The following is a 23,562-nucleotide window of genomic DNA, read 5'->3' on the forward strand; positions in this document are numbered from 1 at the left end:
TCTAAGCATCAAAACTGACAAGCGTTCACTCTTTTGATAATATCTCAAGTTCTACTGATCGGAACGAGACGGTTTTGATTGGGTTAGAAAGTAGACTGAAAGAGCTTTCCAACGATGGGTCACACGGCCTTAGAGGACCTCTGGATCAAGAGTTATGGCGAAAACAAGTGTGACGATGCTGCTGCGGCAACGCTACGCCCACCATCTTCACGAGCACAACAGTTCCCAGCGAGGGATGGCTCGACACCAGCGAGGGATGGCTCGACGCCAGCGAGGGATGGTGCGCGAGATCCCTCGCTGCCTCATTGCTTCGTTGCTTTGCTATACACTTCACCAGGCCAACGAGGGATGGTGCGTGAGATCCCTCGCTGCCTCTGCCTTGCTTATGTTTTTACATGCTTCATCGGGCCAGCGAGGGATGGCTCGCCAAGATCCCTCGCTGCCATATTTCGCGGCATATTATCCTCTTGTCCGTCCAACTTGTTCGTGCTCGGGTTTTATCGCCACGTCATCGTTCCATCGACCAATCATTGACGACTTCTTTTTTTATTTTCTTATTTATTTTTTTATTTTGTTTTAGAAAAGAGAAACTATAAATACTTAAGGGAATTAATTTATTTCCCTCATGCTTTATTTTTCCTTTAGGTTTCAATTCTCCTAGATTTCTAATTCACGTTCTTTTTTCTCTTTTTTCTTTTTCATGAACTATAGTTTTTCTACAAACTCCATTAATGTAATTCTTTGAGGTATTATTGATTTTCCTTTTTATTTTATTTATTGCTTTTAATTATGTTTTCATTCTTAGATTTGATTTTCATTGTTCGTTTCATGATTGAGTAGTTTGCTTTCTAGGGTTTGGGAATCCATGTTTATATTATGAATCCTTATTATTATTGTTGATGGTTTGATTATTCATTGATATTTCTAGTTGATTAGGTTTATATTGTTAATCTTTGCAATCTGATCAATTGTTTGATTAAATCATGCTAATAGAATTTAGAATCGAAAGATCGAATTTTAGAGGCTTACCTACAACTAGCAATTCTGATTATGTTAGCGATCGTACTGCATATGTTGAATTGAGAGTGTTAAGACCCGACCGTAGGATTAACTTGTGCTCTAGATAATTTGAATATTTGAGTTGTTGATGATGTTTTGATTGATTCTGAACTATGAACATGGTGAACCGTTGCCCTAGATCTTTTAGTTTATTTTTCTATTTATTTTAGTTTAAACATTCAATCCTAAATTTTGTGACATTGTTAGTTTCGCCATACCTTGAAAGCTAGATTTAAATAGCCATCTCTCTGTGGATTCGACCCTGCTTACCCTACTGCATTGTTAGGAGGTTTCGCTAGGATTTTATTTTTGACGGGTGTACGACAGCCTATCAGAAACTGACAAGCTAACACCTGAAATTGATAAGGTGCTAAAACTGATAAGACATGTGTTTATATTACCCGTTTGGTAAAACTAGTTTATTAAGTACCTGAAATTTTAAATATTTTTAATTGATAGTCTATATATTTCAATATCAGTAACTATTTTCATAGTAAGAATAATTACAAATATAATAAATATGAAGAAAGTATCGGTAGCTATAATGCATATATGGGCAATATATTCAACTTTGCCGCATATGGTACTGAACTCCCCATAAGAAGATCGAGCAACACCAAGAATTAGTCATTGGATGCAACTCATAGTTTTTACGTGGATATAGGATTTTATCTAGCAGCCCGTACTCCGAAAATAGCTTTATTATGCTTCCACATGCGAAATTAAACAACCCTTTTCTAGGTCTCATAAGACAGTAGTTGATTATGTTATTTTCACAATACTTACTCCATCGCCCAAACATTATTTTCTCAATACTACTGCTACAACCACTGAAATTAAAATTAAAAAAGATAAGATTTTGATCATAACTCCAAAAAAAAAAAGCGAACCCCAAAACTACAAACAAATGTTCAGACGGATATACTATGCAACAAAACAACACATAAAAAAAACAAAAATTCACAACAAATTATCATTATGATTTACAAGACATTAGCAGAATTACGAGCAATAATAATCAAATCCAAGAGAAACCAAGCAAATATACAAATACAGAAACGTAGAAGGAAGCATCACTTACAACCTTACAGTGGTTTGATCTTCTATTCACAGAGGAGGGACTTTCTTTTGCTCCCATAGAGAGATACAACATCGTATTAGAGTTTTAAATTATTTAGGATTTTAGAAATTATCATGTTTTTTTTTTCAAAAAAAATAAAATAAAATTTCAGGAGCACCTTACAAGCATCGTGGTGCACTAAACATGACGTTCCAACTCACAATCACCATAGGAATCCTGATAGCCAATTTCCTTAACTACGGATTTGCCAAAGTTGAGCACATTGGATGGAGGTTGAGTCTCGTAGGAGTTGTGGTTCCTGCTCTCATTATCCTTGTTGGTTCTTTGATCCTTCCTGAAACCCCCAACTACCTCATTGAAAGAGGAAAACTCGACGAAGCTAAGAAACAACTGTTAAAAATCCGAGGGTATACAATGTTAAGAAACAACGTTGACGCCGAACTCCAAGACCTAATTACAGCTAGTGAAGCTTCTAAGTAGGTGGAAGATCCTTGGAAAAACCTCTTAAAAGACCGACAATATCGACCTCCTCTTATATTCTCCTTTGCAATTCCAATGTTTCAACAACTTACCGGGATTGATGTGATCATGTTCTATACACCTGTTTTGTTTAAAACAATTGGATGTGCAGATGACGCCTCCCTTATGTCAGCCGTTATTACTAGTGGTGTTAATGTTTTTGCTACTTTGGTCTCCATTTACGATGTTGATAAATGGGGAAGGCGATCTCTCTTCCTTCAGGTAATTAATCAAATCAATTTCTTCAATCTTGATTTAATTAAATTGTACATTAATTGATTAATTAATTAATTGATGACTTATCTTAATTTGTTGCGTTGCATTGTCAAATCCTAGTAGCAACATTCATCGGATGGAAATTTGGGGTGACAGGTGATGCAACAGATTTGCCAAAATGGTATGTAATTATAGATGTATTGTTTATATGCATCTACGTAGCTGGATTCGCATGGTCATGGGGATATTTAGGATGGCTCGTCCCCAGTGACATCTTCCCTCTCGAAGTTCGATCTGCTGCACAGAGTATCAATGTATCAGTTAACATGATATGCACCTTCATTATAGCCCAAGCTTTCCTACCAATGCTATGTGCCTCAAAGTTTAGACTCTTCATCTTCTTCGCCTTCTTCGTGGTGATTATGACAATATTCATCTATTTCTTGTTGTCTGAGACCAAGAATGTGCCTATTGAAGAGATGGTTCTTGTCTGGAAGAACCACAAGTTTTGGGGTCATTTCATTCACGAGGATGTTGTTACTCCCGATATGCTCGTGCTTAAGGTTTAATTCCATTATATTTTGTTGTTTAGAAAATTTTACTTTTTTGAAGATTGTTAATTAGCCAAGTATTATGACAGGTTTTAGTATATAGTTATGTTTAAGGACAAATTATTTTTTACCACCTAAAAAAACCAAAAATTATTTTTTACCACCTAAAAAAATAAAAGTTATTTTTTACCACCTAAAAAAAAGTTAAAAGTTGTGTTTTACCACCTAATAATGGAAAATTTTAAGAAACCATTATGTGAGGCCATAATAACGGTAACATTTCAGATTTTTTTCAATTATTCCCACGATTTTACGTATGTGCCTTGTTGCGTTCTAATCTGTTGTTGTTCTTCCCATCTGCGAAATTTGTACCCATCTTCCAAAAAATTCAATCGAAAAAACCAGAAACCAAAATCAGTTACATATTGATAGAAGTATAGAGAGAAGGAAAGTTGGAGTATTTGATAGAATTTGCAGAAACCAACGAAGAGCCCACATTTTCGCATCTTGAGAATGATAGGAAGAGAATGTTAAACCCTTGCGTGAGGTACCCAAATTGAAAGAATGCTTCTCAAAATTCACGAAAATAATAACTCAAGTCTTAAATCTTTCCAGCTTTGCAAAGGAGATTCAAGAGCTTGTTTAATGTATGATTTATTTGTGTCAAAAATAATATCTCATGAATTCGTTTTGTAATGACTAATGGAATCGATGATGTTAATTGTGTTTATAAACCAATTTGTGTGTGTAATTGATTCGGAAACATGATTTATGTTAAGCAATTTTCTGAATTTATGATTCAATGACTTAAATTAACCCCAAAAACTGGAAATTAAATTTAGGGTTCATTACAATTTGATCGAATTGGGGGTTTCTTGTATGTGATCCGTTTTTCAAAATTAAAGTTAGGAAATGCTAATTGCATTTATTATGAACTATTTATGATCGTTTTTGTATGTCAATTATAGGGGATAATGTCTGCTCTTAGTTTTTCTCCTTCAAAGGAAAAATTGTGGCGGTAGAGTTCCTCTTGCAAGGTTGACTGGTTGGACTAGGGATGCAAAGTTTTACGATTCAATCACAGAAACATGGGATGCAAAGCTTTCAAGTGGTGGATGAACCAGATGGAACTGCTTAATGAAATTGATAGCTTGAAGGTGATAATTGATAAACAAGGCTATGAGCTGTGACAGAAAGAAAATGAACATGGCAAGGGGACAGGGGAAAAATCAGTGAACACCTGTGTTGTTATTGTTGCTGTTTCCTGTTTTTTCATGATTTTAGGAATGTTTTTAGTGATTAAGATAGGCTAGTATAGTTGGTTAGGGTAAGAATCAACCATGCTCAAAGAAGTAGAGCGTTTAGGTTGTTGGATTGAAGTTGTAAGGGCTTGAAAATTGTAAGTTTCCGGTGGTTGAATGAAATAAGATGCAGTTTCGAGTAATTAAACATAGTTGCGTTGTTGTTTATTAAACATAGTTGTTGTTGTCATTTGTTGTTTGAATTGGTTGAAGCGTAGCAGATGCAAAATAGCTTAGCAACCAGCAGTAGCAATAGTTGTCAAATTTTCCGTTATTAGATGGTAAAACACAACTTTTACTCCCTCCGTCCCTTCGGAGTTTAAGACATTTAAATTGACTTATTAATTTAATGGGTGTTAGTTGATAGTGGGTTATTTTTTTAATATAGTTAGTGGGAAATGGATAAGAGGTGGAGAGTGGTGAGTGGGGGTGTAAATTTTTAAATGATTTTTTGTAGGGAATAGAGGTGTAGTGGGGTTAGTAAGTAAGTGTAAGAAATAATATAATATTGGTATAAATTTCCATGTATAGAACGGTGCAAGTATTAAGGGACGACCCGAAAAGGAAAGCGATGCGAATATTAAGGGACGGAGGGAGTAATTGTTTTTTAGGTGGTAAAATACAACTTCTATTTTTTTAGGTGGTAAAAAATAATTTGTCTTATGTTTAATTCATTCATTCGTTAACTGTTATGAAGTTATACACATTTTAGTATCCACTAATTTTGTCACGTGTGTTTAAAAATAATTATTTTTCTTGATAGCAATTATTCTTAGGCCGGTTTCCTGTAATAGAAATCCTACAAATTAGACCCTGAATCGTCTTGTTTGACTGTCCCTCTCTTGTCGTTGAATCGATCAAATTCTTAAACCAAGTTGCCAATTCAATAGAAAATTTCCAGGCATTTTCCATGCTAATCAACAATGTGATCTGCAATTATATATAAGACATATATTCAAATTACAAGGCCAAAACAAGTATACTACGGAATAGTAGTGGACCGATGGGGTTTTAAAACCGTATGAGCTTATCAAACTGTCTGAGATAATTGAATCAGATAACAAAACTAGTTCAAATGAGTCAAGAGACTTAATTAGCATTTGGGTCCTTATGTTTAGTTGCTATGAGCGGATGAGCAATTCACATGGGTATGTTTTGCCTATAATTCACAAGTCACAACCATTTTCAAAGTTAAGGCAAAGCCATGTGAAGGCCTTGATTAGGCAGGTGGGTCATCCATTTACAACATCCACATAATTTTGTGATTTACATAAGCATAACTAGGTACTTTAGGCTTCACAATTGTATCAAACTCGAAAGTTTATCTCTTACAAAAACACTCATCCTATTCCTCCCAACTTAAAACTACTTTATTCTTCTCTGTTTTAAACAATTTCATGGCCAACATGATTATTAAAAAGTCTAAAAGAATGGGATCTTCTTAATTAGTTTGTGTAGCTACCTATGCTGTTTATGGAAGACTGAGACAGAAGAAGCAACTTCAATGACTTGGTTGCAAGCAACAAAGTATTACCAACAGAAAAATGATGCTTCCTCCGTCCCTAAATAACAGACCCCCATTTTGATTTCAGTCATTGTTAAGGAATCAAGCACATAAAATCAAGTCTTTTTTGTCAACTAAACATTTTAATTTACACTACTTATCTGAACTTAAACTAGGATAGAATAAATTAAGTGTTGCCAATTGTCAGTCTCATCAAACACATTGTTGTACCAACTGATCCTGATGAACTAAAGTAGAAGAAACATAAATTACTCATACTCTTCTTCTTCTAATCAAGTATGTCACTAATATTCAAATAAAATGAAACCTTTTCCAGGCATTTTCCTTGTTAATCAACAATGTGATACCAACTATAAATATCTTGACTTGCTTGGCAGGAGTCATATTAAACATTAATCCAGTTGTCTAATTCAAAGTTATGTATTCAGTTACAAGGTCAGAACAAATATAATACAGAGTATTAATTAGTGGACTGACGGCGACACACAAGTAGTTCTAAAACTGTATATACTTAGAATATTGTCTGAGTTAATTCAATATGCAACAGTCAGACAACAAACCAAGTAAGAGGAGTCAAAAGCCTTAATTAGCATTTGGGTCCTCATGTTTACTTGTTATGAGCCAATTCACATGGGCTGTGTTTTGCCTACAACTCACAACAATTTTCATGGTTCTGGCACTGAGAAGCTAAGAAGGCAAACCCATGTGAAAGCCTTAGTTAGGCGGGTCATCCACACAATATTTCCTGTGTATTCTAAGGATTCGCGGTGATTCACATAAGCATAAATAGCTACCTCAGGCTTTACAATTGTATCACAACTCGAAAGCTTCTCTCTTACAAAAACTCCAATTCCTCCCAACTTTAAGCATCTACTAGTCTCTCTTTTGAAAAAATTTCATCACAAAGATGGCTATCCGGTTCCCTTTTATGCTATCTAGTGCAAAGCAAATTCTTAGCAGAAATCAAAACGTAGCAGCAGTACCAAAAGGTCATATCCCAGTATATGTAGGTGATCAGGCTAATAAGAAAAGACATGTGGTACCACTTTCATACTTAAGCCACCCTGCATTTCAGTGCATGCTACACCGTGCTGAACAAGAGTTTGGTTTCAGTCATCTTATGGGAGGTCTGACGATTCCATGCTCTGAAGAAACATTTTTTGAACTAACTTCTGAACTCAAGTGCTAGCTGAACGATACCAAGAACACCAGCCAGCATTGTTTCAGATATATAGTTGCAACACTAATTTTTGGAGTTTTTTTATCCTTATATAAGGATGTATTGACCCAAAGATAAATTAACACTAGCTGTACAGAATTACAGTTGTAGTTTTTCCCCCATCTGCATGATTCAGAAGGGTGGTTCTCAATACTTTTTTTAATGGAATCAAGTTTTGGATTACAATTGCCCTGCTTTCAGTTTGTTTGGTTTGTCCGATTTGTGTGATGTTTTGTCTTTATAATAATCTTCCTCATGAATCATAGTCCTGCAGCAACAAGTTCTCTAGTTACTGATTTTCTATAACTGAATACACTAAAGTTTTTACCAACATAAATGCTAATTAGGCCAACATCATTGTTTAAAGCCTAAAAGACTGGGGGATCTTCTCAGTTTATATAGCTATCTAGCTGTTTCGGAAAACTAAGACAGGAGAAGTGCAGTGATTTGGTTGCGAGCAACAAAGTCTTACCAACAGAAATGATACTTCCAATCCTCCGTGCCTAAATAATACTCCGTAGACCACATCTGATTTTTCTTTCCTTAGGAATCAAGCAAATATACCATCAGTATCCTTCACTGTTATATCTGACAGACTGACACCAATTTAGGCTACTTATTTGGTCTCAGACTAGGATACATAACTTAAGTATTGTAACAACACATTATTAAACCAACTGATCCTGATTAACTGAAGCGCAGTTACCATAAATTACTCAGTCTTCTAATCATGCATGTATGCCAGTAGTTCAAAAAAGTAATTACTGGAATTTTTTTAGGGACTTCAGATTAAGTAATAAGTTCTTGATAGAAGGTTAAAGATCAATAAACATAAAAACATAATGTTAATTATATTGTCTTATATTTATTGGAATCAATACTATACCTTAGGATATCCTACAAAAAAGTATAAAACACTAAATTATGTATCCTAGTGATCAAAGCGTACGACTTATCACCTAAACATGTCTCAAATTGAATTGACTAAAACCAAAATTGATGCGTATGATATATTTTCCAACTTTCTGAATGATGTTATACTAGCTAGATATTGATAGAAAGTCTAAAATTAACAATTACATTTAGGAAATCATCAATAATACTTTTGGTTTTCCTGTAATAGAAATTCTACATTAGACTATGCAGTCAACCCACCATAACTTATATATATATATATATGCTGGATCGTCTTCTTTGATCTGTCCCTTTCTTCTTCGAATAGTCACATACTTAAACTAAGTCGCCTATTCGAATAAAATGGAACCTTTTCCAGGCATTTTCCTTATCCAGTTGTCTAAATCAAAGCTATGTATTCAAATACAAGGCCAGACAAGTATACTAGTAGTGGACCGACGGTGACACACAAGTAGTTACAAACCTGTATAGACTTGGCACATTATTGGATGAGTTAATTCAGTATACAACAATCAGACAAAAAACTAAATTGAAATGAGTCAAATTAAAAGCCTTAATTAGCACTTGGGTCCTCATGTTTACTTGCTATGAGCCAATTCACATGGCTATGTTTTGCCTATATCTCACAAGCATTTTAATGGTTATGGCATTGGTCGAGAAACTAAGAAGGCAAACCCATGTGATAGCCTTGATTAGGTAGGTGGGTCATCCATTTACATCCACATAATATTTCTCGTTTACTCTAAGGATTTGCAGTGATTCCCATTAGCATAAATAGCTGGCTTAGTCATTACAATTGTATCAAACATGAAAGCTTATCTCTTACAAAAACACTCATCCTCCCAATTTTAAACATTTAATCTTCTCTGTTTTGAAAACAATTTCATTGAAAAGATGGCTATCAGATTCCCTTCTATGCTATCTACTGCAAAGCAAATCCTTAGCAGAAATCAAAACGTAGCAGCAGTTCCAAAAGGATATATACCAGTTTATGTAGGTGATCAAGCTAACAAGAAGAGACATGTTGTGCCGCTTTCTTACTTAAACCACCCTGCATTCCAATGCATGCTACATCGTGCTGAACAAGAGTTTGGTTTCAGTCATTGTATGGGTGGTCTCACAATTCCATGCTCTGAAGAAACATTCTTTGAACTAACTTCTGCACTCAAGTACTAGCAGCACCATACCAACAGCAAGCGAGGTTTCAGATCACAATTTTAGAGGGGCTTTTTTTTAATCCTTAGGGATGTTATTGACCCATGACAAATTAACACTGTACAGAATTACAGAAGTAGTTTTTCCCCCATCTGCATGATTCAGAAGGGTGGTTCTCAACATTTTTTTAATGGAATCAAATTTTGGATTACAATTGCCCTTGCATTTCAGTTCTTTAGTTTGTCCTGTTTGTGTTATGTCGTTCTTATGATTTTATTCATGGATCATAGCAAGCAGTTCTCTGGTACTGATTCTCTACAACTGAGTATACTAATGCCAAATTAGACCAACCCGTATTTTGAGTCTAAAAGAATGGGAATCTATGCTGTTTTGCAAAACTAATACCAGAAAAGCAATTGCAGTGACTTGGTTGTGACTTGTGAGAAACAAAGCATTACTAACATCAATGATACTCCCTCCGTCCCTAAGTAATAGACTACATTGGATTCAGGTCATTTTTAAGGAATCACGTACACATACCATTAATATCCTTCACTGTTGCCAACTAAACATTATAATTGAGGCAGACTTTGATTAAGTAATAAGGTCGTGAAATAAGGTTAAAGAAAAAATTGTGATTAACAAACACAAGAATATACTGGTCATTATATTTTGGAGTCCTTATTATTCCTTAGGGGTACCACAAAAAAAATATAAAACTCCAAACGTTCTTGGTAAATTTTGTATTCTGGTGACTAAATTGAATGACTTATTACCCAAATAAGTCTGAAATTGATCAAATGGCTAGAAACGAACATGAAGCGCACGATCCATTTGGCAACTTTATGAATGACGTGCGCTACACTAGCTAGACATATATTGCTAGAAATTAGTCTTAATACTTCTGGTTTTCCTGTAACAGATACATTAGGTTATGCAGTCACCCCCACCCTCACTAGCTTGTATGTTGCATCGTCTTCTTTGACGGTCCCTTTCTTCTCGTTGAATCACATTCTTCGCATACAGATTACATACCTTTAACTAAGTTGCCTATTCAAATAAAATGGAACCTTTTCCAGGAATTTTCGTTGACAATCATCAATTTGATACGCAACTATACATATGTTGACTTGCTTGGCAGTAGTCATACTAAACATAAATCAAAGCTAGCTATGTATTCAACTACAAGGTCAGACAAATACACTAGTACGTAGTGGACCGACGGTGACACACAAATAGTCACAAACCTGTATATACTAATTATCAGACAACTAACTAATTAAAATGAGTCAAGAGCCTTAATTAGCATTTGGGTCCTCATGTTTTTTTGGTATGAGCCTGTTCACATGGCTATGTTTTGCCTATAACTCACAACCAACCATTTTCATGGTTCTTTCACTAAGAAGCTAATTAAGAAGACAAAGCCATGTGACAGCCTTGATTAGGCAGGTGGGTCATCCATTTACATCCACATAATTTAATTTTGGTCTCTAAGGATTTGAGCATAAATAGCTAAGTTAGGGTTCACAATTGCATCAAACTCGACAGCATCTCAATCTCTTACAAAAACTCAAATTCTTCCAAACTTAAGCATATATCTATTCTTCTCTCTTTTAAACAATTTCATTGAAAAGATGGCTATCAGATTCCCTTCTATGCTATCTACTGCAAAACAAATCCTTAGCAGAAATCAGCATACAGCAGCAGTTCCAAAAGGTCATATCCCAGTTTACGTAGGTGATCAGGCTAACAAGAAGAGACATGTAGTGCCACTTTCATACTTAAGCCACCCTGCATTCCAATGCATGTTACACCATGCTGAACAAGAGTTCGGTTTTCATCATCTTATGGGTGGTCTGACGATTCCATGCTCCGAAGAAACATTCTTTGAACTAACTTCTGTACTCAAGTGCTAGCGGTACGATACCAACAGCAACACTAATTTTTGGGGTTTTTTATCCTTAAGGCTGTTATTGATCCATGACAGATTAACACTGTACATAATTACAGATGTAATTTTTCCCCCATCTGCATGATTCAGAAGGGTGGTTTTCAATAATTTTTTTAATGGAATCAAATTTTGGATAGCAATTGCCTTGCTTTTCAGTTTGTTTGGTTTATCAGATTTCTTTGATGTCGTTGTTACTCATAAATCATAGTCCTGCGGCACACAGTTCTTCAGTTTAATTCCGATTCTCTCCAACTGAGTACACTAATGTCATCAACACCAATGCAAAGGAGAACAATCATTTTCTTTTTCTGAAGCTGTTTGTGCTGTTTCAGCAAACTTACATAAGAAAAGCAATGGCAGTGACTTAGTTACTAGCAACAAAGTATGTACTAACAGAATACTCCCTCCGTCCCTAAATAATAGACCACAATTGATTTGGGTCATTTTTAAGGAACTAAGGAAATATGCCATGACTATACTTGACTTATTATATCTGACACCAATTGAATCTTCTTTGTCCGCTAAACATTCTGCTTCAAGTGTTGCCAATTATTGGGTTTGTGCCAACTGATCATGATTAGCCTAAGCTCAATAAACATCAAATTAAACTCCTAGTTTTGATACCAAATATCATCAACAGTATATGCCACAGTAGGAAAACATCGCCGACAGATAGGTAAGACATGGAAACTGTAATTAGCATACACCTTCTAAGATAATGCAAAGTATATAGGCAATTAATTAAAATGAGTCATACCTTAATTAGCATTTGGGACCTAACATTAGCATTTCCATTGCCATTCACATGGGTATGTTGCCTAACATCAAGTTGCAAGCATTAGTAATGGCCACAGTAACTAAGAACAGTCACAACAAATAGATAAGCGTACATCAGCATTTTATTCTCAAGGTTAACATACAAGTTGCAAGCATTCATGATGACAGAGCAATGAATAAGAGTCACGGAACAAGTACTCTCATAATTAAGGAAACAAAACCATGTGAGAAACTTGATTAGGCGGGTCATAATCATCCTCATCCATTTCCACCTATGAAAAATTATCCGATTTATGTCTAATGAAACACGGATAGTACATTAGTATGTACTACTCAGTACACAACTAGTACAAATAGTTACTGAAGCCTTTGAAATTGCTTTATACTCAGCTCAAATCTTCTCTTCTGCAAAACATCCCATTTCTTCCCAAGTTCTCTTGCACGATTTCACTGCAGGAATGGCTATCCGTATTACTTCTGTACTCTCTAATGCAAAGCAAATTCTTAACAAAAGTGAGCAACTAGTCCCAAAAGGACACATCCCAGTTTATGTAGGCAAGCAAGCTGATAGGAAGCGATATGTGGTGCCTCTTTCTTACTTAAACCACCCAGTATTTCAAGACTTGCTACGGCGTGCTGAAGAAGAGTTCGGCTTTCATCACCCTATGGGCGGTCTGACAATTCCATGCACTTCTGAAACATTCTTTAAGTTAACATCTGAGCTGAAACAGTGAAGTGCTAATGATAAACATAATGATGCATTGCCAACAATGTAGACTATATATGTAGTTACAAATTACAATCACCATTCTTTTATTTGGGGGTTGTTTTATTCACCCATCACAAATTTACACTGTACAGATGTATCTTTTCCCCCATTAGCATGATTAAGAAGGGTGATTTCCAATTTCTATTTATAATGGAATCAAATTTCTTATTATGATTACCTTAGTTTTCCATTTTCTTTCTTCATACTCCGTAAACATGTGTGTACAATAAACTTGTAGCATATGAAAAATGTGCTTGTTCTCTGTTTATGGAGCCACTGACTGTCTTTTAGTTATATTATTACTCTCAACTTACAGAACCAAATATTTGATCAGGTAAAAGAAATTGTATTACATTGAAGATATTTTTCATGCATCCTTAACTTGATTTTGCATGTATAGAATATGTCCTGTTTCTTGTCACACTCAGGAATCAGAACATCATTATCAAAGTTAAACCTACATATTTGAATAAGATAAAGACCAGAAATTCCAACAGTACATCTGATGTTCTATAAATTTTCCATCTGTTAATTCTGGTGCAAAAGTTTTAGTTATACATATTCATGCCGGACAGTACCTTAGTACGTGAATTCCTTGTACGTAACAAAGAGAGTCCGAGTAACATAATTAATACATCATAATCAAGCAATCACTAACAATGAGTGACACCGTCAACTGGAAGTAAAACCTTATAAGCATCCGGGGTCCTCAAATATACGAAGGACATATAACGTATCCTTCGCAAGTATTGAGTGTGACAGAAAACCCAATAAGAGGCAGAGAATATATCAAGTACTTACAGGACTGTCCTTGATGTGGAGCATTCCCTTCAAAAGCAGCATGTGGACCAACACAAGATAATGGCCTTACATTGCTAAAGCTAAGAAAACAAAGCCATGTGAGATTGAGATTATTAGCTGGTTTTCATAGCCTTAGACTTAAATTACTCTATTATAAATACCTCCCTAAACCCTTTGTTGTTTCATCATCACACTCAAACCTTCATTCTCTCTTCCAAAAGCCTAATTCAATCAATCCTCTCAAGTTCACAGCACATCTCATCCTTTTTTCTTCTCTTAATAACACAGTTTACTTTACTAAAATGGCAATCCGTTTCCCTTCTGTACTCGCTGCTGCTAAGCAAATGCTTGCTAAAAATCAGCAAGTAGTCCCAAAGGGACACATCCCAGTGTATGTGGGTGAACAAGCTCAAAAGAAGAAATACGTGGTGCCACTATCTTACTTGAGCCACCCAGTGTTTCAAGACTTGCTACAACGCGCTGAAGAAGAGTTTGGGTTCAATCATCCCATGGGTGCTCTCACCATTCCTTGCACCGAACAAACATTCTTTAGCCTCACTTCAGAACTTAGCCGTTAATTAATACAACAACATGTTTCATTAGCTGCTCTAATTGCAAGTGTTTTTTTCTTCTTATAACTTGATACCAGATACTGTACAGATTCATGTAACTTTTCCCCCCATCTGCAATTTTCAGTGGGCTCATTGATTCAACTTTCAGATTATAATTATTTGTGTTTTCGATTCTAGTATATATTTCAAAATTCAGAGCTAGCTCTGGTTCTAATTAAAAGTCCTGCAGCAATTTTGCAGTTTTATGAAACTGTTGCACCAATTGCAGAATATGACAATAACAATTATACAAAGATACCTGTGTTTTTTGTCCAATAAATTTCAACTGAACATAACTAAGTACTAATATAATCAAGTCAGATTGCTGATCAATCAAAAACTCTCTCCACAGCTATCTTTCAAAAGTCAGAACAGCACTTACTAATTCAAAGGAAGACATAACCATTACTCAATGAATCTTTTTTATTTCAGTGATCCATTTAACATAACTAGAAAGAAAAGCATAGGGGTTGCTAATTTTCAGTCTAACACATTACCAGTTCCGGCAGATCAAGATTAAGGGGAACTAATGAGTACTGGTAACAACAATTAGTCTTCTAATTAGCCTAGCTAGTATGTATACGTAAGTAATACCGGCCATGTATAAGAAGAGAGAATTGGTTGGTTACAAAAGAAAGTAAATCAAATCATGTATTCTGAAGTCCATAATATTTGACTAAAATTTAAAAGATGCAATAATTGAAGTTTGGTCTGACCAAATAAGAATTCCGCCATTAGTATCCTTCAATTCAGACATCCACTGTCCATTAAAGTTTAGGAAGAAAGAAGGTATCTTGTTTTCATTTATTTAATTCCTTGGAAAACAAGGAGTACTGGTTTGACCAAGAAAGTAAAAAAAACTAACAACTACTTGTAATGCTATCATCAATTCGTTCATTTTCCGAATGATCACCATTTCAATAGCACACTAATCAATCAAATAATCATCTTCATGACGTACCTTTCGGGTGCTTTCCTTGTCAATAAGCAATGTAATGTACAACTACTCCGTATCAGCCAGATATATGGAAAGAAATATTGGTTGACTGGCTCTGCAGAGTGGTCACGTAAATAAACATTTATCAGAATATATATCAAAGCTACATTTTGGAGTCCATGGTCAAAGAAAGAATTATTTGAGTAGACCAACAATATATAACACAAACTACGTAGGTAGCTTCCTTAAGATTATTCAGGTCATTATATAGGTGGTTACAGGTTACGGAAATTGTACATTAAACACATTGTCTGAGATTAATGATTAAGTACAACGATAAGATAAAATGATATAGGCCGGTGAGGCAACGAGTTGATCAAAATGAATCGTACCTTGATTGGCATTTGGGTCCTGGTGTTACCCCAGTATAAGTCATTTCACATGGTATGTTGCTAAAGAAACAAATCCATGTGAGAGCCTTGATTAAGTGGGTCGTCCATTCTCATCCATAAGATCTCTAAGTAATTCACCTAGTATAAATAGCTAGCAAAAGCCTAAGGAATTTCATCAAACTCCAAAACTTATCTCTTTCAAATTAAGAACACTATCATTCCTCTCAAGTTCTTACACGATCCATATGGCTATTCGTTTCCCTTCCATGCTTTCTCATGCAAAGCAAATTCTTGCAAGAAATCAGCAAGTAGTCCCAAAGGGGCATGTCCCAGTTTATGTTGGAGAGCAAGCTGATAAGAAGAGATATGTGGTGCCACTTTCTTACTTAAGCCACCCTACATTCCAATACTTGCTACAACGTGCTGAAGAAGAGTTCGGATTTGATCATCCCATGGGTTGTCTTACAATTCCTTGCTCTACAGAGACGTTCTTCAAACTAACTTCTGAACTCAAGTGCTAAAGGAGCAATGTTTCACTCACTATTCAATTCTTTTGGGGTTTTTTCCTCTTAGAGATATCTGTTAACCCTGAACAAATTAACACTGTATAGAATACAATCTACTTTTTCCCCCCATCTGGATCATTTCAGAGGGGTGGTTCTTACTTGATATATTTTCAATGACTCGAATTTTGGATTACAATTGCTTACGTCTCAGTTTTCTTAGTTCATCAATTTTCAGTATTGTTATTTCTCATGTTCCTGCAACAGTTCTGTACGTAGTTTCTGATCTGAATTTCCGGTAATTCAAACTGAGTACAGTAAAGTAACCCACACACATATATATATATATATATATATATATATATATATATATATATATATATATATATATATATATATATATATATATATATATATATATATATATATATATGTCAGACCAAGTTAGAAAAGAACATTGGATGATAAATACACCAAGACAGAAAAGAAGAGTAATTGATAAATAATTAAACATTATCCATTTGATACTAACCGGAGCAAATATGAGGCTTTTGAGAAGTTCCATACATGTCGTACCAAGGTGTTTGAGAGTGGAATGCAGTTCTTAATTCTAGTTCCATACAACATACATATTCATCATCATAAAGAAATCAATGAGGCTACAGTTTCACCAGGTCCTTGCATAACAGTTTACATGCATTCACATGGAAATGTTACACAGCATTTGGAAACATTGATTGACAGAGAACCCACTAGCTAGATCACTATGACCTGGAGATCGATATATGCAGTAAATGGATCATTTCTCGCTCACAAAAAAAACATGTGCTACGAGACAATGAGGGTCAAGTTACAGATATGGACTTGACATTTCAAACCCATGAAAGCAAAGCCATGTGAGAGCACTCAGGAAGTGGGTCTTTCTTAGACTCTTCATTATCCATACAATCATTAAGTAGCTTTTCCTCACACTTAAAGCTTGTTTCTTGCACAATAATTCCAGTTCTATTCAAGTTTCCACATCCTATCTTATCTTCTACTAGTGTCACATTATTCAAATGATGAGGTTCTAAACATGCAGTCGACTTTTTCACCAAGTCAAGTTAGTCAGCTAGGGATCTTTTCTAGGAAAGTTCCCTTGTCAATGATCAACTATATATATATATGAACCAGATATATTTAAGTATATAACATCAAAATGAAATATACTAATCCACTTATCCAAGCTGAAGCTACGCATTCCGGCAATTCGAGTTAATTAAGGCTGCAAGTATATAAGTAGTTTGATCACTATGACACATAGGTGGTTATGGAAACTACAGATCGGAGTATTTATAAACATATTGCCTAGGTCAATTGAGTACAACTTATAAGAAAAAGTGAGGGAACAAATTTAATCAAAATGAGTCACATCCTTGTTAGAAAGGAATGCAAATACTTGGAGCTGGGGTCCTGATTTCTACTCAGTATATGAAAATCACATGGGCCTCTTTAGCTTATAATTAACTTACAGACATGACAATTGACAGATCAACAAATAAGAGCCTGGAGTATATACTACTCCGTATATAGATAAGAGTTTTGATTAGGTGGATCATCTTTCTCAAGGGAAACATGATAATGTATCGATATCGACAGCTAGACCATCGAGAAAGGACAAGTACGTTTTTGGATTCAGAAGCTAAGAAACAAAGCCATGTGAGAGCCTTTGATGAAGTGGGTCATCCAAATCTATCTACAATATACTCTGTTTAAAGCTCTACCAAAATATAGCAATTTGCCTCAGTATATAAGTAGCTATTCTAAGCTCTGAAATTTCATCACACTCAAATTAAATCTTCTCTTGCAAAAACCAACTTTTCTCTACATCTCTCTACTTTTATCGATATGGCTATTCGTATCCTTTCTGTTCTGTCAAAGGCAAAGCACATTCTTGCGAAAAACCAGCAAGTAGTACCAAAGGGATACATCCCAATTTATGTAGGACAACAAGGTGACCAGAAGAAATATGTAGTGCCACTTTCTTACCTAAGCCACCCTACATTCCAGAATTTGCTACAACGTGCTGAAGAAGAGTTCGGATTTGATCATCCTATGGGTGGTCTCACCATTCCATGCACTGCAGAAACGTTCTTTAAACTAACTTCAGAACTCAAGTTCTAGCTATTAGAACAATTTAGAGATGTTTCACTGACTGTAATTTTTTCGGGGTTTTATTCTCTAGATGTTTAGTTAACCCTGGCCTAATCTATACTGTACAGATTACAGAATACAACTTTGTACTTTTCCCCCCATCTGTAACATATAACATTCAGAGGGGTGGTTCTACAAACATTCTTTTAATGACTTAAATTTCGGATTAAAATTGGTATACTTCTCTGTTTCTAGTTTATCAAATTTCTGTATTATCATTCTGCACAGACCTGCAGTAGTTCTCCAGTTTCTGATACTCTCCAATTGTGTAATTATGTTACTAACACGAAAGAATTTTATTAAATTTTGTCAACCATAGAAAATTATCTTATTCTCAGTTTGTGCCCTCTTTTGGCAAACCAGGATAAAAAAATTAGAAAAACAGAATTCTTTTTGTCTCTCAAAAATCTGAATTACACCATGTAACCATTCTACTTTGATCACTATAAATACGGAGGTGTTTACCTTGATACATCAAGATTTACGTATGTCATATTTCAATAGTACCATCTCCCAGCTCTCACGTTCTTAGCATTCGGTCAATCTCTTTCACTGAGCCAACATGGTATCCTCTCCTCGTTCTTACTTACTGAGTCACCTTAGTCTTGTTGAACCTGCATATTTAAGCATAATAATGGTCAGACAAGTACAAAACATTGGTGCTACAAATCTACAACATAGAGGTAATTACAGAAACTAATTATAATTAAGTGTTTCTTTATTTGAGTTAACGAGTGGTTTATAAAAAGCTGAGACACATAATGCTGCAGGACCTTAATATAATGTTCACTACAAGGTGAAAACCTCATCAGAAAACAATTCTGGATACCGAAACTGGAATAGACCTGATACAGAAATAGCTGAGCTGTGTACAATTTTCCTAATCCCAGAACAGAAAAGAAGTTGCACCAGGTTGACACAGCAAAGAAGTTAGAATGTTAACAAGTACAGAAATTGATCAACATTAGACTTGATAATCCCATATGCTCTATATTGAATTACTGTCACATCTTCAAATGATGACATTCTAAAGTCACTCAATCGATTTTCATGATTACAAGTCAAGTATGGGCACCTTTTTTGGGCACTTTTGATGATAATATAAATGATTAATGAATGGAAAAATTATAGGTTAATTTTCTTGAAAGGACTGATAACATATTCATAACAATACATTGAATGCAGGCTATTAATAAGATCATCCAAGATGACGATCCATATACAAGATCAAGACCGGTAGTAGTGGACTAGTGGATGACATAGGTGGTTATGAAAGCTATATACAGAACATGTTCTCCAACTTAATTGATTACAACCATATGATTTTTAATTAAGCTATATAGGTGAGATAGAAAATTTATCAAAACGGGTTGCATCTTGATTAGGAAGAGAAAACAAATTTCCTAACATCTGGGGTCCTGATATTCACATGGGTCTGTATAGCATGTGATTTTCAGGCCTGGATAGTGATAGAAAAACTAATAGAAGCCTTATAAATAAATTGATAAGAATTTTGTAGCCTAAGAAAACAGGTGGTCCGAGGTGGGTCTATAATTTCTATCTATAATATTTTTCTTTACAGCTCTGAGGAAAAGTCGTGATTCACAATAGTATAAATACTTACACCATGGCTTTGCAATTTCATCACACTCAAAAGCTTCACTCTTACAAAAACATCTCTCTTTTTCAAACGATTTCATTACAAACATGGCCATCCATTATTGCCGTTCTGTTCTCTCTGATCCAAAGCAAACTCTTACAAAATATCAGCAAGTACCTAAAGGGTACATACCAGTTTATGTAGGTGATCAAGGTAATAAGAAGAGATATGCGGTGCCACTTTCTTACTTAAGCCACCCTACATTTCAAGACTTGCTACAGCTTGCTGAACAAGAGTTCGGCTTTAATCATTCTATGGGTGGTATCACAATTCCTTGCTCTGAAGAAACATTCTATGAACTAACTTCTGAACTCAACTCAAGTGCTTACAGAATGATTTGAAGAACAATCAACGATGTTTAACTTGCTAATCTTTTTTTTTTTTTTGGTTGGGGTCTTAATTATGTTATTGACCAAGGCCATAACAAATTAACTTTGTACAGAATTTTACAGATATGTATATATTTTCTCCATCTGCATCATTGAGATGGGTGGTTCTCGATATACTTTAATAGACTCATATCTCTTTGCCTTAATTTTCAGTCGATCTAATTGTTTCTCAGATTATATATATTGTTATTTTCACAGTTCTGCAACCAACAGTTCTTAAGTTTGTGATAATCTGTGACTGAATACGAGAGTGTCACTGACACAAATGGCCAACCAGGAACCCTCCTCATTTTAGCAAACTACAGCAGAAAAAATAATTGCAGTGACTTGGTAGTGCAAGAAACACAAACTAGTTTTCCTTAGCCACCCTTTTTAACCAAGCCTTTGTTTGCAAAGCTGAATAAGAGTACAATTCAATCATCAGGTGAGCAGCCTAAGTGCTCCATACAGCGATAAGAGTAGATCATCTTACTTTATGCTCGAAATCTAAGTTAAATTACACATGCAGAAGTAAAAATCGTGCAAATTTTCTTCCAAGTGAAGATTAACTAGTTTCTGAACCTAGGTGCCAACTATAAGCTAGTTGATTGATCTCAAACTAGGTGGAAGAAGGTGGAGTTATTCAATTAAAACTGGATAACTGATCATGATTTACATCAGAAAGTTTTCCAAGAACATAGATATGAATAAGTAATGCTTCATATAAGAGAATAGGATATAAATTACAGCACCAAATGATGTCATTCTAAATTCCATAATCCGGCCAGATTATCAAAATATGTTCATTAATATTCCCAGTACAAAGATGCAACAGAGGATTTTCGCAAGACAAACAATCATTTCTCTGAATATTCAGACACATTGGAATAACTAATTAACATGTTGGCTTGCATGGTAGGAGTCAAATAAAGCTATTGAATGCAAAACATTATATCCAACTATCGTAGCTAAAAAAATATTTGAATACAAGACTGATAAAGTAAAAGTACCAGGCCAATAACGACACATCTGATGGATGTAACGGAAACTAAATATATAAACACATTGCCCTAGTTAATTAAGAGGAAGACATAGGGGATGCAACAAGTCATTTCATCAAAATGAGTCATGCAGGTCCTGGTGTATATTTGGTATACGACATTCACATGGGTATGTTTTGCAGATAATATACAAGTATTGGCAGTGACAAAGCAAATAATATAAGCCAAGAAAGGATAGATAATACTTAAGTTTTTTCATTGAAACAAAGCCATGTGATAGGCTAGACTAGGTAGGTCATCCATGTCCGTCTACATAGAGGATTTTGTGAAGCAATCTTAATTAGTATAAAAACCTAGCTAATTCCTTTATAATTACATCACTCAAAAGCTTATACCTTGTAAAAGATTAATTCACTTTCTCCATAATCTGTCTTTCTCTCTTTTAAACAACATCATTTCAAGGATGGCTATTAGCTTCCCTTCTGTACTTTCTAATGCAAGGCAAATATTTGCCAGAAATCAGCAAGTAGTTCCAAAGGGGCATGTCACAGTTTATGTAGGTGATAAGAAGAGATATGTGGTGCCGCTTTCTTACTTAAGCCACCCTGAATTCCAAGACTTGCTACAGCAGGCTGAAGAAGAGTTCGGGTTTAATCATCCTATAGGAGGTCTCACGATTCCTTGCTCTGAAGAAACATTCTTCAGCATAACTTCTGAATTTTAGTGCTAACTGAATAATGATATGAAGAACAAACAGCAGTGTCAAACTTACTACTCTAACTTATGGGTTTCTCTTTCCATTAAAGGTTATTGAACTGACACAAACTAACATTTGTACAGATACAAATCATGTAATTTACTAATTTTCCCCCATCTGCAATATTCAGAGGGGTGGTTCTCCATATATTTATTAATGGAAACACATTTTTGGATCACAATAGCCTCACTTTTTTTAATTTAATAACTTATCAAATTTATGTAGTGTCTCTCTTCATACAGTCACTGCAGCAGCTCTCCAGTTTCTGATACTCCCCCGTCATCCTCTTTCAGTCAACCCCTGTTACTACTGAGTCAATTGTGTGCCTTTTACCATATCCTTCCCTTTTAAAATGTGAATCGTTCAATTTTGAAGTTAATCATTTTTAAGGTCAATCAACTCTAACACTCGTGGCACACAATACCTAGGTAAAAACAGAAACTGACGGGTATTTTCTGGGTTGTTCACAGGAAGCAGTGAAGCACAGAAAACAGTAAAAAAATTCCTTCTATTTGGGATGAGGAGTATGAACCTATGACTTAATACTTCTAAAAGACTAAGACCTTAATGCTAATGACTAGTCCAACCTTTCAGTGGTAGTGGGTATGTAGGAACAAGAATTATTAACAGGGCCAACATAAGGTTAAAGTAGACTTTCAGAAACACAAGTTCCATATCTTCTTTTTGTGTAAATTTTTGGAGCAATTTATTTTACAAAGTCTACATGCCCGATAAGCACATATTGGTTTTCATACTGGAACAAAGCAAATTGTCATAATATTAGTTCATCATCAGGAAAATGGAGAGTCAATAAATCACTTAATTGAAACGACTAAAACCGAAACATATGGGTCTTTAAATCTACAAGGTTCAAACATTCACATGGACATGTTGCATATCATTTGCAAGCATCGACTGTGACAGAGTAACCAATATAAGCTCATGTCATTCAGATGGAGTTGCTTCCCTTCAAAAGGACCATATGGGTCAAAACATAAGTATATTGATAGCAGAACATGGCATTGCTAACCTTGAGAAAAACAAAACATGTGAAAGCCTTCACTAAAGTTTAAGTAGGTCAGGTCAGTCTTTTAACTCTTGAATACTCACATTTTCAACAACTCGAAACTATTATAAAAAGCTTCCAAAGCCTTTGAATTTGCATAACACTCAAACCTTCATTATTAGTTCTCTTCCAAAAGTCTAATTCAATCCTCTCAAGTTTACAGTACATCTCATTCTTTTTTTTTTTCTCTTACACAATTTCCTTAATGGCGATCCGTTTCCCTTCTGTACTCTCT

At 35.1% G+C, this 23,562-nt stretch overlaps 3 protein-coding genes and 1 long non-coding RNA gene across 7 annotated transcripts in view; 3 read left to right on the forward strand and 1 right to left on the reverse strand.

Annotated features, from left to right (window-relative positions):
* Positions 1–3,703: 3,703 nt before the first annotated feature.
* On the forward strand, positions 3,704–4,879 carry LOC130459821 (uncharacterized). The gene is made up of 2 exons (XR_008919458.1): positions 3,704–4,073; positions 4,395–4,879. It is a non-coding gene; the product is annotated as an uncharacterized lncRNA (long non-coding RNA).
* A 6,296-nt stretch (positions 4,880–11,175) lies between these two features.
* Positions 11,176–13,003, forward strand: LOC130472005 (uncharacterized). Its single transcript, XM_056842408.1, has 3 exons — positions 11,176–11,442; positions 11,529–11,553; positions 12,660–13,003. The coding sequence occupies exons 1-3, from the start codon at positions 11,176–11,178 to the stop codon at positions 13,001–13,003; spliced, it is 636 nt and encodes a 211-aa protein (XP_056698386.1).
* Positions 12,370–23,562, reverse strand: part of LOC110805315 (pentatricopeptide repeat-containing protein MRL1, chloroplastic) — a 32,359-nt gene continuing 21,166 nt past the window's right edge. Inside the window, exons 20-22 of one of the 4 annotated variants that reach the window (XR_008919464.1) lie at positions 18,941–19,089; positions 15,412–15,502; positions 12,370–12,959 (exon numbers count right to left, since the gene is read on the reverse strand). The gene's annotated coding sequence lies outside the window, so the exon portion shown is untranslated. Of the gene's footprint in view, positions 12,963–15,411; positions 15,503–16,814; positions 19,090–23,562 lie in introns of all 4 variants that reach the window. The other 3 variants (XR_008919460.1, XR_008919463.1, XR_008919461.1) reach the window with 3 other exon arrangements.
* LOC110805316 (auxin-responsive protein SAUR21-like) lies at positions 15,833–16,481 on the forward strand. Its single transcript, XM_022010912.2, has one exon. It carries the CDS (start codon positions 16,025–16,027, stop codon positions 16,298–16,300), a length of 276 nt encoding a protein of 91 aa, XP_021866604.1. The 5' UTR covers positions 15,833–16,024; the 3' UTR covers positions 16,301–16,481.

The sequence above is a fragment of the Spinacia oleracea genome, chromosome 4 (genome assembly GCF_020520425.1).
Source record: "Spinacia oleracea cultivar Varoflay chromosome 4, BTI_SOV_V1, whole genome shotgun sequence".
In the NCBI taxonomy this organism is placed as follows: Eukaryota; Viridiplantae; Streptophyta; class Magnoliopsida; order Caryophyllales; family Amaranthaceae; genus Spinacia; species Spinacia oleracea.